We start from the raw sequence: 20523 nt of genomic DNA on the forward strand, positions 1-20523 counted from the left end.
GGGCACATGGAGAGAATGAGTGAGGAAAGATTGACCAAGAGGATATATGTGTCAGAGGTGGAGGGAAAGAGGAGAAGAGGGAGACCAAATTGGAGGTGGAAAGATGGAGTGAAAAAGATTTTGTGTGATCGGGGCCTGAACATGCAGGAGGGTGAAAGGAGGGCAAGGAATAGAGTGAATTGGAGCGATGTGGTATACCGGGGTTGACATGCTGTCAGTGGATTGAATCAAGGCATGTGAAGCGTCTGGGGTAAACCATGGAAAGCTGTGTAGGTATGTATATTTGCGTGTGTGGACGTATGTATATACATGTGTATGGGGGGGGGTGGGCCATTTCTTTCGTCTGTTTCCTTGCGCTACCTCGCAAACGCGGGAGACAGCGACAAAGTATAATAAAAAAAAAAAAAATAGTATGCTAATTACTCGACTAAATACAGGAATTTTTGGGTTTTGACCACAGGTTCGTATTCAGCATACTGAAAAGCATGTATGTTGCAATTCTTAACAAAATCGATTTTTGAAAAAAATCAAGAAAAATCCAAGGCTATAGCCTTACTAAATATTTTGCCCAGATTTTCAACTTCTTCAGATTTTAATGAAAATCTGGTTATAGATGTTATTTTATATGCTGATTAAGGATTTATCATCAAATTACAGCATTTCACATAATTAATACCTTTAATTACTAAGATTAATTATAAAATTGCTATGCTAATTACTCGACTAATTACACGAATTTTTGGGTTTTGACCACAGATTCGTATTGAGCATACCTAAAAGCATCTATGTTAGAATTCTCAAGAAAATCGATTTTTGATAAAAATCAAGAAAAATCCAAGGCTATAGCCTTACCAAATATTTTGCTCAGATATTTAACTTCTTCAGATTTTAATGAAAATCTCGGTATCGATGTTATTTACATGCTGATTTAGGATTTCTATTCAAATGACAGCATTTCGCATTATTAAAGCCTTTAATTACTCCCAAGATTAATTATAAAATTAGTATGCTAATTACTCGACTAATTACACGAATTTTTGGGTTTTGACCTCAGATTCGTATTGAGCATACCTAAAAGCATGTATCCTGAAATTCTCAAGAAAATCGATTTTTGAAAAAAATCAAGAAAAATCCAAGGCTATAGCCTTACCAAATATTTTACTCAGATATTGAACTTCTTCAGATTTTAATGAAAATCTGGTCATAGATATTATTTTACATGCTGATTTAGGATTTCTATTCAAATGACAGCATTTCGCATTATTAATGCCTTTATTTACTCCCAAGATTAATTATAATAAAATTAGTATGCTAATTACTTGACTAATTACACGAATTTTTTGGTTTTGATCACAGATTCGTATTCAGCATACCGAAAAGCATCTATCTTGAAATTCTCAGGAAAATCGATTTCTGAAAAAAATCAAGAAAAATCCAAGGCTATAGCCTTACCAAAAATTTTGCTCAGATTTTCAACTTCTTCAGATTTTAATGAAAATCTGGGTATAGATGTTATTTTACATACTGATTAAGGATTTCTAGTCAAATGACTTTAATTACTTCCAAGAATAATTATAATAAAATTAGTATGCTAATTACTCGACTAATTACACGATTTTTTTGGTTTTGGCCTCAGATTCATATTGAGCATACGTAAAAGCATCTATCCTGAAATTCTCAAGAAAATCGATTTTTGAAAAAAATCAAGAAAAATCCAAGGCTATAGCCTTACCAAATATTTTGCTCGGATTTTCAACTTCTTCAGATTTTAATGAAAATCTGGTTATAGATGTTATTTTATATGCTGATTAAGGATTTCTACTCAAATGACAGCATTTCGCATTATTAATGCCTTTAATTACTCCCAAGATTAATTCTAATAAAATTAGTATGCTAATTACTCGACTAATTACATGAATTTTTTGGTTTTGATCACAGATTCGTATTCAGCATACCGAAAAGCATCTATCTTGAAATTCTCAAGAAAATCGATTTTTGAAAAAATCAAGAAAAATCCTAGGCCACAATTGTGGGTCTTATGCACTGATACATTTTAAAAAGATGTTTAAATAGATACTAAAATATCATTGGTCTTGAAAAATGGGCAGATTATCAAAGCTTAAACAAAAGGGAAGAAAAGGAAAAAACGATTTTTCTGATTTTTTTATATTAATCTGCTGATTTCACAGAATAAACAGTAAACCTTAAGGCAGTGGTTAAATATATGCAATTCTGCTCTCTGTACATACTAGAAATGAACATTTACCAAAAAATTCTCAAACTACCTGTATGAGATAAAATTAAAAATTCTACAAAAATTATCTCACAAATGCTAGCAAATGCATTTATGATTAACAGTATAAAAATCTACAAATCCCATACATATGTTATCAAAAGCATCTATGATTAAAAAATCAAACACTTCACAACAATGCAATAACAACATCCAACATATGTTTATCTGCCAACACAAATGGTGTGCACGATCATCAAGTAGTTGAAAATCAACAGGTATTAATAATTGAAACTTGTTTATAAGGTAATTTTTGACTCATAACTAATAGCAAACTGGTAGAGAATGGAAAATCTACAGCTGGGTAAAAAATTTTCTATAATATCCAAAAACCTACTATATATCAAGACAATGATCCCAACATTTTACAGAAAAGTTCATCTTCATGAAACCTCTCCATCCATTTGACCGCACTTAATATTCCAAGTCTCCTTTCTCAGCTAAAATCACTTTGTTTCTACATGTTTATACATTCACTGATACTCATTCTGTCTTACCTCTTTAACATGCAAAAAAATTTCTTTTTTTCTATCATAAATATTGATGGAATGACTGGTTCTTTGCGTAATTCATTCATTCACAAAATCATTTATATATTACTAATTTTACAATCGACTTCATCATTAACATTTATACAGAAAATGGTAAATGTGGCAACATCAACACAACATGTGCACTTCCCTTACACATCAATTCTGCAGGGTAACTGAGAGTAATTGCCATAGGGAATTATTCAGCATCCATATGTGCCCATCTCGCAAACCCTATCCAAAATGAAGTCTTGAAATTGTAGCAGGAGTTTTTCTTAAAGTGATTTTCCTCTGTGGATGTTGATCAAAGTAGCAAAATACAACTAAATTCATTTGCACCAACATCTTTACCTATCTGTGGCTCTTTTGTCATTAGCCCTAAACATCTGCAAAAAAATCTCATTCTTTTCTCACTTCTTTACTTCTACACAATTAATGGTACACTGCCTATCTATCACACTCAATATAATCCATGATAAACATCGAAAAACATGTGTATAAACAGTAAAACATTTTTCACACTTGTTTGCCATTTTCCATGTTATCAAGGTAGTGCCAGAAACAGACGAAGAAAGGCCACATTCACTCGCATCAGTTCTTTAGCTGTCTTGTGCAAAGCACAGCCCCTATCCACAATCAGGCCTCAAAGAGTTTCCAAAGGCTTTCCCAGCCACTTTACTTGCTCTGGTTCAGTCCATCAACAGCAGATCATCCCCTTTATACCATACCATTCCATTCACTCTATCCCAAGCCCACCTTTCATCCTCCTGTATGTTCAGGCCCCTATCACTTAAAATCTTTTACACTCCATTCTTACATCTCCAATTAGGTTTCCCCCTTCTTGTCCCATCCATTTCTGACACATGTATCCTCACTGTCAATCTTTCACTCATTCTCTCCAAATGTCCAAACCAATTTAGCTGACCATCTTCAGCTCTCTCAACCATACTCTTCTTACTACACTACTTCTTTACCCTTTTATCACTTTCTTGACCAAACCACCTCACACCACACATTCTCCTCAAACATTCCATTTCAAACATATCCTCATCTTCAGCCCATGCTTTGCATTCATATAACATCATTTTTGGGACTGCTATACCTTCAGACATACCCATTTTCCTCCTCCTATATAACAAACTTTCTTTCAACGGTCCTCAATGTTCCCAGAACCTCAACCACTCACCCACCGTATAACTTACATCTGCTTCTATTATAAATACTTGTATGTCTTACAAACCTTAAACTGGTTACTCCCACCCATTTCTGACACATATATCCTCACTGTCAATCTTTCACTCATTCTCTCCAAATGTCCAAACCAATTTAGCTGACCATCTTCAGCTCTCTCAACCATACTCTTCTTACTACACTACTTCTTTACCCTTTCATCACTTTCTTGACCAAACCACGTCACACCACACATTTTCCTATTCCTGAAAAATACCTTACTCTTTTAAATATACATTAAACTCTTAACTCTCTCAGGGTATCAGGCTGGGTGACTCTCTCATTTGCTTGGAGTCTGGGGTTTAGTTCAGTAATTAATGGGAGCACCAACAATATTTATACTGTTTCAATAAAATGCATTCCAACTCAGAGAGATATACCTCTATTTCACATAATGATCCTGAAAAGTTTATCTAGATTTTGTCCTTAATAAATGTTTATGAAAGTAAACATCTCTGAAATCATGAGAAAAACTTGATAATGTTTTTGTGTGCTTATGCAAAAATATAAAACTTTTATGTCATTCAGAGAAAACAGAATCATTTCAACATGTGAAAGCCCGTGATAACACTAAAAAGTAAATACAATACTTTGCTTGTAAAATGCCTACAAAATCCCTAAGAGGGAGAAATTTAATCATATGTGAAACATGTATGGAAACCCTAAGAAAGTTACAATGTTAGACAATAATTTTCAATACAATCTTTCATAAACATTTTCTAGGTCAGTAAATGCTACCTATCCACCATATTCTAACATTTTCTCAGCTCTTTCAATAACACAGGAAATGAAGAGATGCAAGAAAAGATTATCTGTCACTTACGTGTTCCATGTAACATGTGATGTATAGAGATCTGTGTTGCCTGGGAGAACCTTAATGAGTGCTGAACAATGGCCATCTCGAATTGTGTGACCAGATTTAACCCATTCCTCTATGCTCATATTATGAATATTTGGATCTAAGGCTGATTCTAGATCTTCTAAATCACCCATTAAATTCATCCACCTGAAATTAAATGTATTCTCCTTAGTAACTAGATACTAAGGTTTCACTAAATATTAGTTAATTACTGTAATGGGACAGTAAATCTGTTGCTTGAAGAAATAATGAATCTATCCTAGCCAGCATGCAGTTAGATCAGGAGGCAACAGTAGTGCTATTGCTAATTCCAATCAAAGGTGCAGGTGATCTCAGAGACAATGAATAAACAAACAAACATTAAAGGATGAAGAACAGTGGGGTACACCAAAGCAAAGTGAAAAATCAAGATTGGTTGGCTGAATTATTTAAATGCCCAAGAAAGATTACAGGCCAATTGAAAGGGGAAGTATGGACGCACGGAAATAAAATGCACTAGCATCTCTTGATAAAAGAGAAAAATTCTTCATTAAAAGAAAGACAAAAAAGAAAGGAATTGGACCAAGTGATCCACTGGGTGCAGATGAAAACCAAATAAGACAGAACAATGGATGAGAAGGAGTTGATGTAAGTGAGGGATTAGGAATTCAAGAAACTGCAAAGGAAATAATTAAAAACATTATTTGACCAGGAATGTATATTACCAGTACTACCCGCTTGTGTACCAGGAGGGTAAGCGAAGGCTACATAGTGAGCCAGTATTTCCCTGGTTGTCAAGCTGCACTCCTCTGATGTAGGTAGCTGTCTTTTTCTTTCTGCCTCACCCACACATGGACTACTGGCATTTTGTTTACAGACATACAATCTTTCCCTGTCATACATACACCTGACAACACTTAACTCACACGGCTCATTCTTCATAACTAGATATTCCTGTGGTGAGCACTATGTGCTAGTGCTGCCTTTTGGCAAAATGGTATGAGCAATAGATACAAGTAGTAGGTAGGAAACTTTAGGCAGGAGCATTATGTAAAAGTAGCAGGTAAGACTGTTAGGTAGAGGTAGTCAGTAGGAACATTTGGTAGGAGCCTATGCAAACACTGTGTTACAGTTGCCATCTGAAGTGGCCTATTAAGGGTGAGGCACTAAAGGCTAAGAAGCAGCAATGAAATTCACTATTCATGGAGACTGTTGTTGTGGCCATCCCCTTGAGGGAGTTCCACTTTGAACAGGCATCAGATATATAGACAGAGATATAGATAGCCTCTTCTGCAGATGAATTTGTCAGATGTTTGGGTAGGGAAGAAACAGGAGTATTAGGAATGTGATAAGGGAGCAGTGGATGATGAAGAAAGGAAAGATAAAATCAGATAAAAATTTGGGAAGGAAGTTGAGTGAAAAGTGTGTGTAAAATATGAAACTTTAATGGAAAGAAGTGTTAAAAATACAAAAGTTGAACATTAAACGCAAATGGATGCTTTTTGATTAAATCTGACGAAATGTTGAAAGGAATACCTTATAGAGTTGATGTTATCAAATGACAGGAGTACTGGAGAACAGTAGAGGGAAAATTCCAATACAGGAAATATATATCCATGGATGAAACGAGTATCAATAAGTAGGGTACACAAAAGTGGAAGAATGACCTATGACTTTACAGAATAAGTGAGTGAAAAGAAGTTCTATGATCACGAATCTTCCACTTTTTTTTTTTTTTTCCAAAAGAAGGAACAGAGAAGGGGGCCAGGTGAGGATATTTCCTCAAAGGCCCAGTCCTCTGTTCTTAACGCTACTCGCTAATGAAGGAAATGGCGAATAGTATGAAAGAAAGAAAAGAAAAGAAGTTCAAACAGCAGCTGACTAATGGATCCTTTTAAGGCTGTTTGTGCTAATAAATGAGAGCAGAAACAAAGAGCATTGAGTTGCAGGAATAAAAAAGCAAACATTTTACTTTACACTAAAAAATGGTTCAGGTTATCAGTCATACCAGAGAAAGTGCATGAAGGTTAAAGAGATAGAGAAGAAAGTTGTACAATACATAATATGTGAAGAGCAGAGGTTTTTTTAGGAAAGGCAGAGGATATGTAGATCAAAATTCCTTTGTGAAGATAGCAGAAGAAAAGCTATGGCAAAAAGAAAAAAAATTGTATGAAGCATTCCTGGACTTGAAAAGATATATGATAAAGAGAATAGGAACGCATTGTGGGGTACTGAAGAATTATAGCGTAGGAGGAAAGTTGCTGGATGCACTAAAAATTGTTCTGCAAAAACAGCAAAGCATGTGTGAAAGTTGAGGGTAGGTTAAGTAAAAGTTTTGAGACAGGCATGGGAGTGAGAAAGGGGTGAATGATATCCTTATGCCTTATCAATATATATATGGATGGAACAGTAACAGATATGAAAGCAAGAATAAAGAGAGAAGAAACAAAAGTTGAGTTTGACAGAAAGACCTGGGTGATTCAGTGTTACTACAGGAAAGTGAAGAGAAGCTGCAGAAGGTGGTATATGTGTTGAACATGCTGTGTAAAAGGTAGAAGTTCTAGTTAAATGCCAGTATGAGCATGGTTTTGGTTTTTGATAGGACCACTTACCTGTGAGTTCCTAAGATGAGAATTTGAATGAGGCAGAGATAGTGCAACAGTACTCTCTCCATATACTACTTGTTTAACATTGGTGTTACTCTCCACCACCACATACACTGCTAAGTTGTCAATCTAGAGTTCAATTGGGTATACTTTTAATCATCTATCTAATCTTCTCAGAAGGTTTTTGTGCTTATTCCTTCATTAATCTATATCACAACAGAACATTAACATATTGATATATTCTCAGCAATTCTTACATACTTGACTACTGTGATAAAAAAAGCATCTATATTAATCATGCAGTGTCAAGGAAATAAATATCAAAACTAGGAACTTAAGCATACAGGAATAAACAAGCCAATTTGGTATCCATACTAAAGCAAAGACATTTAAAGATACAAATTACTAAAATGTACACACGAAAACATTTTGCAACAGTTTATGTAAAAAACATATGGGTTAAAGAGCAATCTGGAAGACCCCTCTCTATTACTTGTCCTCTGTCTAGATAATCTAAGTTTGGCATCATCTAATATCTATCACCATGAGAACTTTTGTGAGCAACACTTAAACAAAACTATCATCATGCACATAATCAAGTTTAAAGAAATAACTCATTAACCGTTATTCTTGCCTAAAGTACTTAAAAAGAGTCCTTGACATTTCTATAATTTCTGTTGTATAGTCTTGATACTGTGTAACAGGTTTTTCATATGGCATTAAGTGATCACTCCATTCCTGACTGAAAGTGCCACAAATTAGAAACTAGACATACAAATGGCATATATTTAGATGAAAGAGATACAATCCCATTTCTGTCAAACTGTCAAAAAATAAGGAAAACTTCAATGTAATCAGTTTGAAAACCTTGATAGCAAAAAGTATTACACTCAAATCCTTTTCTCTATCTTGCCCAGTGAAAGGCTGATGTACTTTTTATGAAAATGGGGTGGTTAAAAAATTACTGCAAGCATTGAGAGCACTGATATAAGATAAGAAAAAATACTGTAAAGAATAACACATCTGGGATGGTACTGAATGTTGATGTTACAATGGTAACAACATGAATCAGTGAAAGTGTGCCTGATCTAATATCTGCTGATAATGAGAAAAACAAAATACAATAAGTCATTAATACATGGTGATGGGAGACATGCTTTTTCGTTAATTCAACTGATTCAAGAGATAATCAAAAACCTTCACCAAAGCTAAAGCATCCTTGATTATCAGTATGTTACCTATATATCATTTTATCATACTTAACTGTTGTCTCCCACATCAGTGAGGTAGCACCAAGAAACAGACGAAGAATGGCCCATCCACTCATATACACATATATAAACACCCATACACGCACATATCCATACATGTGTGGTAGGGTGATGACAGGAATGGATGAAGGCAGCAAGTATGAATATGTACATGTGTATATATGTATATGTCTGTGTATGTATATGTATGTATACATTGAGATGTATAAGTATGTATATGTGCGTGTGTAGGCATTTATGTACATACATGTGTATGTGGGTGGGTTGGGTCATTCTTTCGTCTGTTTCCTTGCACTACCTTGCTAACGTGGGAGATGGCGATTAAGTACAATAATAAAAAAGAAATAACATACATATACATACGTATATACACATGTACATATTCATACTTGCTTGCCTTCATCCATTCCCAGCGATACCCTGCACCACAAGCAATAGCATTGCCACCCGCTGCTTCAGTGAGGTAGTGCCAGGAAAACAGACAAAAAAAGGCCACATTTGTTCACACTCAGTCTCTAGCTGTCATGTGTAACTAACCGAAACCACCTAAATATACAAAATCTTGAACTCTCATTATCTAGTGTCCAGTCAACTAAATTCTGCATTTGCATTCTTCCTTACTCTAAAGTAGACTAAGTTTTTCTTAAATTTGCACAATGGAAGTTACAACATTAATCATAATTCTTCTTGATTGAGAGTGCAATTAAAGAAAATAAAAATTCTGACATGAATACATTATATTCACTTGGTATAAAAGAACAAGATACAATACTTACAGAATAGAATCTTGTTCTATTGGGTCCTTAGAAGTCTTATTGTAACCATCAGAAAGACCATCCAGCTGTGCTAATATCAGCTCCACCTACAGTAAGTAACAGTAATGTCAGTACCATAATATTAACACTTTCCATTTCTTACTCTAGAAATACTGATGAAACCAAAATAATGTAATCTTAATTATATTCAAATCCCTTGTCAATTTTCTAACTTAACTAAATTTAGGATATGTTTATCAACTTAAAAATCAAGCATCTTAATAAATGGGAAAAAAATCAGCTTACTGTACTTCTACTAACACAATATCAGCTGACAAAATCATTACTAATTAGAACAAGGGTTTACCACTTCAGAACTGCTGACTGATTTATATGACTTTTGGCAAAAACATAATGTTAACAAAAATCATGACGAATGAATGCATAACTACAGACACTTATCAACAGCCCTGAATATCCAAAATCCATTTATAGAGTAGTATGGTTGGGCCTCTGCTGTCCAAAGAAACACTACCAAGATTAAAAGATACAACTAACAACAGGAAGTATCATATTACCTCTTCTTGCAGCTTTCCTTTTTTGAGCAGTCAACTCATGTAATAACATTTCCATTGCTCCTTTATCAAAGGGTTCCCTGACCCAAGTTGAAGAGTACATAATGAGTGCAAATGTTTACAAGATGTGACTTTCAAGATAGAATTTACATTGCACAGTAAAGTGGTAAGAAGATGGGTGTTCATTCCTAAACTTTTCTGAACCCAAACAGCCTACAACAAGCTAAGGACATGGTGTTAAAAGCTTGAACTAGACTTCATTCTGAACAACACAATGCATTAGAAGTTCATAAAACCAAGGTAGCCATACCATTACCACCAAGATTATACTATGATACCAAAGTTAACCAACTGATGGCCACATATAAGTTCAAGTCTTCTCTACCTAATAAATAAACACAGAATACTTATCCTAACAAAGTAAAATAAAGAGCAAGTGGAGTGACAACTATGTCCTCAGCTCACTCTGTTACATTCTGGAAGGAGCCCAAAAGAACCCTTAACTGCCACATCATCCAAACTTGCATTCAGATCCCTATGCACCACAATTTAATCTCCTGCAACAAACTCACTCAGCTCCTTTAATAATGCATTTCTGTCTTCTTCATCCTTCTCACTACCTGGTGCATAAGCACAAACAATCATCTGCCTTTCATGAACAGATTATATTTTAACAGGTGTCAATACTGAAGTTACTTCCTTATAATTTCTAACACATTTCCAAAGCTCATTTTCATTCAGAGGCGTTACTCCATATTTTGCTCTTATGCTTTCATGAGCCCCAGGCTTTACCCTCTGTATATCCCCAGACCATTCTTACCTTTTCCCCTTCAACTTTTTTTTCCCTTGCAGACAGAATATCTAGGTTTCTTTTATTAAATGTATCACCTTTCTTTCTTTTCATCCTGTTTATGTCCATGTTCATTCAGATGCTTGAACTAAAGACTGAGGAAAAATCCTTGCTTGGCTCCTTCCCCTCTTGATTAAGGAGAGTGATATTGTGGGAAATGGTAAACAATTATGAAGAAAAACTAAAAAATTTTATGGCCAGCATAAACACGTTATATGTAAATGGGAAACTTGATGTGACTTGGAGGTCCACAGGAATAGCAAACTAAGGAGGATTACTTAAGAAGGTGGAGCATGGCCTTCCTCTTTTGACAGGAATCACCATTTTGAGACTTTTATACTGTATAAAGACTGGGTCACTTAATGGAGAGAACTACCCCAGCATGTGATATCTGCAACTGTAAAATTACCAAGAAAATGTGCAAGCAGAATACCAAACATCTAATAGTCTGAGAGTCAAATATGAATTATAACACTTGAAGAAACAAAAAGAAATCCTAGATAATTATGTTAATGGAAAAAGACTAATGAATCTTTTAAAGAAAACCAAAATGTATAATTCTACATAAACAGTTTTTAGCTTCTACTATCCTTTTCAAGCTAAAAAGTGCTAAATAACCATTAGATTCTAGCTCTTTACAAATTCTACAAATCAAATCAACCAAGATTGGCTTTTCACCAACAGGAATTACAAAAGAACTTGGATTTTCTTGATCTAGTGTGTATGGGTAGTTGATGAGGTGGAATGAAGAGGAAAATCAACCAGATCAGCATAGACCAGGCACAACCATCATGACTGCTGCTTTTAAAGACCAGACAGTATCAGAAGCTGTCCAAGCTAACCCATTCACCAATGCTGTCATATGATAAAAAAGACATCAAATGCACATACTGGTTTCGGTAAATGGTGATGAAACAGTGTTAAATAATCAACTTAATTTTTCAATCCCAATTATGAGATTATGACCCATTCTGAGATTAGTCGTTGCTACTGATACATCTTGCTGATGCAGTGACTGTTCAAATAATGGTTAATGTATGATGTCTATACGCAAGGAGCACATATTATTAACTTACATTACAAATCTCCAGCTCCTGTGTTACAACTGTCTAAATTCTGATATCTATAGTCTGTAACTCAAATTATATGTCACAGTATACAGTGTTTGCATATCATAGACAATAAACATTATGAAATTCTTATTAACCAATCAGTAATGAAATATCAAGTGGTTCATTCATAAATTCTACTCCTGTGTAAGAGGGTTATGGGTTGCCTCTGGAGTCCTTGTTACTTTTTTCTGCAACTGTACCTCTGGAAAAATCAGCTCTAACACTGGTTAGAAAAATTGTTGGTCTTTCTGAAACCCTAACTAGAGACTTTAAGGTTTTTCATGCTCTATTTCTTTTTACTTTTCATTCAATATCATCACCTCATGGCTAAATTTTTCAGTTAACAATGCAATGAAGATAATGCTGATCAACATTAAAACTCACAGATGAACTTTTTCCTTTTGAATAATCAATGAAGGTGGTGCTGAATTCATTCTATCTCACTTGCTCAACTGGAAAAGGCATTGTGAAAACAACTTTCTCAAAGAACTTGATATTGAGGAAAAAAAAGTTGATGTCATATTTCTGTGACATAATATGGCTATCACCTTTATGTACAATTAAACTCCATCATTAAGCAAGGGCTGAAAATTCTTTAAATGAAAAAATGTTGCCATATACAATCAAAACTCATCATAATATATCAAAGCTACTGATTGATAAGTAATACATAGGTCATACTTGAGAATGTAAGTATGGGAACACAGTTCAGATCCATCTTCATATTTGCAATGAGGATTACAAAAGCAAGTAATGCTACCAAAAACTTTATAAATAGCTAAGAATCTAGTTCATGCATTAACATCCAACCAGATATTCCTGTACAGTAAATTATTAATAAGAATTCCACTTCTGATCTTAATTCCCTCATTAATCACGACATCAATCATCTGAAACTTACTTACAAAAACAAAACAAGCACAATAGCAATGGATATAACATCTCCACTACATACAGTGTACTTACATTATGCCAAACTGGGCAGCTCTTGCCCTTTTGAGCAATCATGGATTTCATCCATTGTATGTTCTTCCTTATGTATTCACGTAACTTATCACAAAATTCTTCAGTTTTCCACTCACAAAAACCTTCCATGCTATTTCTGTGAAAAATAATTTATAGCCATTCAACAATAAAAGATACACAATGTGATATGAGAAACAAGTGTTCGTACAAATCTAAGTTGAGACATTTTCATATAAATTACAGCTTTCAAATATCAACCTTCTTCATTCTGATGAAAAAAAAAGAGAATGCCATTTGAAAACTAGGTAACATGCTGGACATAGGCCCAGCAATTCCTGAAGACAAACAAAGTACAGTTTACTGGTTTTCAACCGACTGTCTTTTCATTCATCAAAAATACTTCTTATAAACAATCACAAAACAAAAAAGGTTTCCAAAAGCCAGTGTTAGGTCAACTAATTATTCTGCAATCAGCTAGCTTCACTCCAAAGTATAAGGAGATAAAAAGATGGCACATATGAAAAAAGTAAACATGAATTTCATTAAAAAGTAGAATACAGTACAGTAATAATCTACAGAAGATGGCTAAGTCATTTTGAAAGGAGTAAGAAGGGATAGAAAACAGGATAAACTGAATGTCTGGGGTTCAATAACTGAGGTGATATATTTTTCATGTCCCAACAGTTGATTTCAGATACTCCTTATATATACAAGGTATGTGATGTGAAAAGGGTTAATCATGTAAGAAATGATAGTGTAAAAATAGGATGTGGTAATAAACAAAGTCTGTCTGAAAGCTGACTAACAGGTACTGAAATGGTTTGAATATATGGACAGGATGAATGAGGAAAGACTAAGAGGATCTACATGTCAGAATTGGAGGGAACAAAAGGGAGGGGAAGACAGGAGGAGATGAAAGGCTCGAGTGATAGTGACTTTTGAGGTGTCAGGGCCTCAACTTTCAGAGGGTGCATGGGACAGAGTAAATTGGAGTCATGTGCAATAAGGAGGTGGAGAAATGATGTCAATGGGTTGAACCACAGCATATGAAGTGGTCATGGGAAACCATGGAAAGCTATGAGGAGCTAGGTTGAGAATGGCAGGCTCTGGTTTCAGTAGATGATACATGACAATTATAGAGATGATGTGTGTTGCTGCTGATGCTGTTTTGTCTATTCCTGATACTATTTTGCTCAAGTGGAAAACAACAAAAAAGCATGAAAAATTTATGCTTGTTTTCAAGAAAAAATAGGTCTATTTCTTACCTCAGAATTGTTATTTCTGGCCAAATTTATGTTATGGGATTACCTTAATCTATAAGAGACTGTCATAAAAGAAAGGATTCTTATACAGTGACCTACATTACTAATTTTCCCAGACCTCAAGGCTATAAAGAAAAGAATTTTCATAAGATACTGGGGGTATTAAACTACCAAAAAGAGTACTTGAAAATGAAAATTATATGAATCTAGAAAAATCCACTTGGGCTGCAAAGAAGAATTAGGTTTCTTCACAAAAAAGTTAGAAGTTTATCCTGAACAAAGCAGGTCATATTAACGCAAAACCTCAGAAACAGGTTCCACAAGGGATCTTTTATACAAGAGGCAGCAGAGTTACAAGCCTTTTACTTGTCTTGATAAAAGACTAGAAATCTCTAAACAAAGTTTCAGTAATATCTGATACATGAGATTCTTCAAGGAAGGATAGAACAGCTTTCCAGATTGTTGGTACTGTCTTTGACAGAAGGGTGAATATTATGTAAATGGCCATATGTTACGTGTTTTCCAAACCTGTTTGTAGTTCTTATTTTTCATTCTTTTCTGCAATTGTCAGCATTAGGGAGGTAGTGACAGGAACAGACATAAAGACATAAAAAAAAGCCTCATTCACTTATGTGAATGAGGCTTATGTGAAAAGCTATATGTGTAATGCATCTAAACTGCACCCCTTTATCGAAATCCTGGCTCCACAAACTTATGTAGACACATTAGGTAACAGTACTTGTGGGAACATCAGGCAGGAGTCTCTGAAAACAGTGCGCTTGAGTTGCCTTCTGCAAATGGCCCGCTTAGGGTGAGGCACAAAAGGCTAAGAAGTGGCACTGGAGTTCACCAGTTATGGAGACCCTTTTGACGTGGTCAACTCCTCGAGTGAGTTCCCAAAGGGAACAGGCGGAGATATGGATAGACAGACAGATAGTATGGGTGAACCAAAGGTTGGATTATCTATGACTTGGATGTGAAATAAGCGGATCATAAAATGTAAAATGGTAAACAAAGAAGAGTGCTTGATAGATATAAAAGATGGGGATTGGCACATAATATGGATATCAAAATGGACAGAGTTCTGAGCAGGTACAAATATGAGGAAAGGATAAAATAAGGAAGAATGGAAAAGTGATATAAGTATAATGAAAGAACGGAAAAGCGATATAAGTGATAAGAAGAGACCAAGAGGAATGAGGACAAGTGATGTGGAAGAACAAAGTGTGATGTAAGTTAGTGAGATGGATATAAGCATGGAGAAACATATGAAAACTTGCAAAGATTAGGAAACATGGAGTAGAAACTTTAAAAGTGTCCTTGTTGGATAGTAGGAGACAACATTAAGAATACAGCTATACAATAAGAACAGACAAGCCAGAAAATAGATGAGAAAACTTCTTATTTTCATGTGTAAAATTTTTCCTATAAGAGTAATACTGCATCAGAGTCTAAGGTTCTAAGACATGAAGATATATTCATATGAACATCATATGGACAATTATATTCTTACCTGTAAGCATTGTAAATCATTTCATGGGAAATTGATCCTTCAACAAAGCCTGCAGCATATGCTTGTACAGCATCAGGAAATGCAGGATTTGTTTCTATCTCGAGGTAAGCCCACCTGAAATATAAACATTCACGAGTTTCCTACATGCACATGAAAAATTAGTACTAAAAGGAATGACACCGGTATCAAACCAACAACACACTTATAAACTATGTCATAATGTCATTAGTTAAGATATAAAAAAACAGCAATTCTACTGCACTCTGATGTCTCAAATCCCAAGACTTTGTGCCAAGCATTTGTTGAATGACTGACTTTGCTGGATCATGGGTATCGATGTTGCCAAGGGGTCCTGATAGTTGATCAAATAAATCAAACTGACCAGCAGAGTTTTACTTACCATACTTATTGAAAATTCTTTTCCCCCTTTCAGATCCCAAAATATTTGATGTATGCTAAATTCAGGGAAAGTTATTACATGGAAGTTGAAGTGCTTAAATGACTCAGGCACATACTTAAGAAGGTAAGCTGATCTTGCCCCAAGCATTGACCTATGTCTGGCAATTGAAAACAAATAATCAATGGAATGTGGTAATAATAAGATGCATTAGCGGCAACCAGACAACAAGCAGCAAAATTCTGCAAACATGTGCACCATCTCACTGAACACTTATTCCTCACAACTGCCGAATCATGGAAGTTGCTTAAGTTTGGAATGCCAGACTAAGGATATTACAATGCAATGTAACATAAGAAATAGGGCAAACACTCTTACTTGTGTATCGAGTTTTCACCGTAAAAAAGAATTAAATGATACTACAAACTAATACAGTTACACCACCGATTTTCCGGCAACTGATGGTTTGGCACCTCCTTTACGCCTAATAAAATTACATGAGGGAACTTGAAATTACCGCAGCCACCATACTAGTTTACTGGGCAGCCACAGATGGCGTTGTGTGTAGGGCATGCTTATTCACATTCTTTACACTGCACTTGTTGGTGGTGATACTGCAATTCTGTGAGATTCTTAGCTTACTTTGCTTAAATTTATCCCTAGCTATGGCTTCTAAGACATATGAGAGTGTTAGTCGTGGTGTCAAATATGAACACCAGTCCATATCGCTCCAAGATAAAGTAGAACTGTTGAAAAATGGACTGTGATGTTTCAGTGCATAAGCTGTGTGACATTTACAGTTTTGGTTCATCAAATGTTTATGATATAAAGAAGCAAAGAGAAAAAATATTGAAATTCTATGCAGATAGCAATTCCAATAAGCAAATGACAATTAGAAAAACTATGAAAGATGTTAAGAGTACTTAGCACGAACGAGTGATGATGCAATGGTTTCGACAGCGTCGGAGTGATGGAGTGGACTTGTCAGGTAGCATGATAATGAACCAGGCAAAGTTGTTCCAAAAAGAACTTAAATTACAACTTGAGCATGACTATAGTGAAGGATGGATTCAAAGATTCAAGAAGCATCAAGGAATTTCCATGAATAAAGTGTGCGGAGAAAAGCAGTCTGCAAACCACGAGCTGCTGGGTATGTGGAAAAATTTGTGAAACTCTTAGCTGACGTGCACCTCAGTCCTGAGCAGGTGTACAATGTATTTCATTTATCTATTCAATCTAAAGTTAATATTTGTTTACTTTAAATTTCTAGCAGTCCTTGGTATACTTTAGACACATGGGAGATGTATAATTAGTGGGTTAGGGGTGTGTCGATGAATTATTATTACGTGATCACAGTTGGTCTGGCAAAATGGTTAATTTGGCAAGGCTTTGGAACCAAGAGTGCTGGAAAATCAATGGTGTACCTGTATGCAGAAGAGGTACAGATGGAATAGGGCCTGTACATCTGAGAATATTACTTTCTTTTGTACCTGATCGACTTTACCTGCATTTGCAAGGTAGCACCAGGAACAGACAAAAAAAAGGCCACATCTGTTCACATCCATTCCTCAGCTGTCAGGTGTAATGCACCGAAACCACAGCTCCCTATCCACATCCAGGTCCCACATACCTTTCCATGGTATACTTTGGTTGCTTCACATGCCCTGGTTTGATCCACTGACAGCTCGTCAACCCCTGTATACTACATTGTTCTAATTCACTATATTCTCTGCATGCCTTTCACCCTCCTGCATGTTCAGGCCTCAAATGCTCAAAATCTTTTTCACTCCATCCTTCAACCTTTACTTTGGTCTCCCGATTCTCCTTGTTCCCATTACCCTTGACACATATATCCTCTCTGTCAACCTTTCCTCACTCATTCTCTCCATATGTCCAAACCATTTCAACCCTATTGTGCTCTCTCAATCAAACTCCTTTTATTACCACATATCTATCTTACCCTTTAATTACTTACTTGATCAAAGTGCCTCACACTATTACGTGAATATAAATTTGCCTTTTCTTCTAAGGATCACAAGAAGAGATGTTTAAACTCTATAAAGAACTGTGATGGACAGGATTTCAATGATATAAGTAAATTTTCCAGTTCTGATTGACAATTTTCTTCTAGGTGTTACCAAACTCTACCTGCAAGAGGTTACACCACAAGTGAAAAATCACCTTTGCCAATTCTGTATCATTGGGAATAGAGTCCTGTCAAAGAGCTTCTCACCCTAAAAGAGTCAATCATTCCCTGCAACTGGAAGAAGCTCAAACTTAGAACTGCAAGAGATCCTGGAAAGGAGTCCTGGGTACCACCGGGACCCTTTGTTAGAAAGGGGTCCCAGGACAATTATAGACAATCATATACCATTCACTAACATGCAGGAAATCAAAATCACTTTATTGTGACTAACTCAAAGTTTCTCACCAGCTTAAGGTTAAAGCAATTCTAAACTGTAGTATTAAGTTCCCAATATAAGGAGACCATCACTGACCCATCTATTTGAGTGTTGTCTGAGAAATTGCCTCGAGCAACCCAATTCTTGGCTATCCCACTGTGAGTCTTGTACAATGCACCATCAAAAGTAATACTAATAATGGAGGCTGAAATGGGGATGAACAAAACCAATGACAGCAGCTGTGAGCAGGCCACTGCCTGAATCAGCTTCATGATTGTAGGTCTCTGAATTCCTGTAAAATAAGAAAATCAAAATTATAACAATGAAACATGGAGATGTGAGTAATAGTTTCATATCAGTATGGAACTCTAAATATTGCTCTAGTTTTAACATTACAGTTAAAATGGCTTTTTAGCCACTGGATGTGGTAAGACATTATTTTCCCCCTTCATCCTTTATTTCTCAGCTGGATCAACAAAGATAAAGGTTAACATCAAAGATAAAGTGGTCTCAGCTGGATCAACAAAGATAAAGGTTAACATCAAAGATAAAGTGGTCATCAATAAGGTAAAATAAAAAAAAATCAACATAGCCTATAATGCAACTCCTAATTTCATCATGTAGCTGAAATATACGAAAATTAATGTGGTCCTCTGTTTCACATATTTACCTAGCAATTCACCTGTTTAGTGAAATTCAGTGGTAAGTGCATGATGCACATTGGGAACAGTTTATAGAGGTTCTGATGATTTTCTACAAGTATACTACATACTGTAACATTATGTAATATGTAATCGCAAATTCCTCTATTCATAATTCTCACTACTATTGTTTTATTAAATGAAGTTTGATAAAATATAATACTAATCATACCCCATCATTGTTACTGTACTTTCTGAATACCAAATTAGCAAAGCAGATAAAAAAAAATCAGTAACTCTAAAGTTAATAGCAAAGAGAAGTTGAAGCAGACTTTTGCCCACCATATCGTCAGAAATTATGCTCCACAACAGTTACAGTATTCTCTAAATTATACACTAGCACTGCTGAAAGGTATTACTCATTATTCTAAGTTAATAGCGAGGTCGAGCTAATCCTGACAAGTGACCCATTATCTTTTTATTTCCTGCCATAAAGTTGCGGAAACTGAACCATCATATTTTAGGCATTATAACCCTTTTAACAATCACATTTCTATAACCCTCTTAACAATTCCATTTCTACCCCACCAGCTACCGACTGTCAATTGAACAGATGCTTTGCAACATGAAATTATAATTCAAGAACCTGTATCGAGGCAAATATTAACCTGCTCTAAGATGACTTTCCCCTTCTCCTCAAATAAAGTTGTTGTCAAGCCAGCGTACTGTCAGCTACCGACCTCCATCCCAACACCCCGCCAGCAGCCGTCATCTAGCCAGCGATCAATTGCATCACACCCAATTGGTTTGACGTCAAGGCAGCACACACCATACAGCTTCATATCTATTCATTTATCCATCTATTTATTGCTAACGACGGAAGAGAAGATGGAGTCATGCGAGAGGAGTGTTCATCCTCCTCGAAGTCTAAGGCTGGGGTGTCTAAAAGTATGTAGATGTAACCTAGATAATGAGAAGGGATAGATGGGTATCAAGTCTAGAGAAAGGAACTTGGATGTCCTAACCCTTAGTAAAACAAAGCTCAAGGGTAAAGGTGAAGGATGGTTCGGGAATATCTTTAAGGGTAGAGTCAGGGGTTGGTATAAAGGCAAGAGCTAAGGAAGGGGTAGCAGGAGTTGTGGGAAGTTTCAGAATGATGTGAGTAAAAATGAAAATGGGTTGCGAGAGATAGGTAATTACTGATGCTGAAACACCTGGCCATGAGGAAAGAAGGATGAGAGGCAAGTGTTTGGGAGCGGCTGAGTGTGTACCAACAGTTTTG

The 20523-nt window shown here is 35.6% G+C and overlaps 1 protein-coding gene across 2 annotated transcripts in view; it reads right to left on the reverse strand.

Annotated features, from left to right (window-relative positions):
• The window catches only part of lama (lamina ancestor), a 28094-nt gene extending 8051 nt beyond the window's left edge, over positions 1–20043 (reverse strand). The window contains exons 1-6 of one of the 2 annotated variants that reach the window (XM_071684644.1): positions 19910–20043; positions 18697–18892; positions 15802–15915; positions 13027–13162; positions 9545–9630; positions 4877–5059 (exon numbers count right to left, since the gene is read on the reverse strand). In XM_071684644.1, the coding sequence (XP_071540745.1) occupies positions 4877–5059; positions 9545–9630; positions 13027–13162; positions 15802–15915; positions 18697–18872 (695 nt within the window). In that variant the 5' untranslated portion in view covers positions 18873–18892; positions 19910–20043. Of the gene's footprint in view, positions 1–4876; positions 5060–9544; positions 9631–13026; positions 13163–15801; positions 15916–18696; positions 18893–19887 lie in introns of both variants that reach the window. The other variant, XM_071684653.1, reaches the window with a different exon arrangement.
• Positions 20044–20523: the final 480 nt, after the last annotated feature.

This window comes from Panulirus ornatus, chromosome 3 (genome assembly GCF_036320965.1).
Source record: "Panulirus ornatus isolate Po-2019 chromosome 3, ASM3632096v1, whole genome shotgun sequence".
Lineage (NCBI taxonomy): Eukaryota > Metazoa > Arthropoda > Malacostraca > Decapoda > Palinuridae > Panulirus > Panulirus ornatus.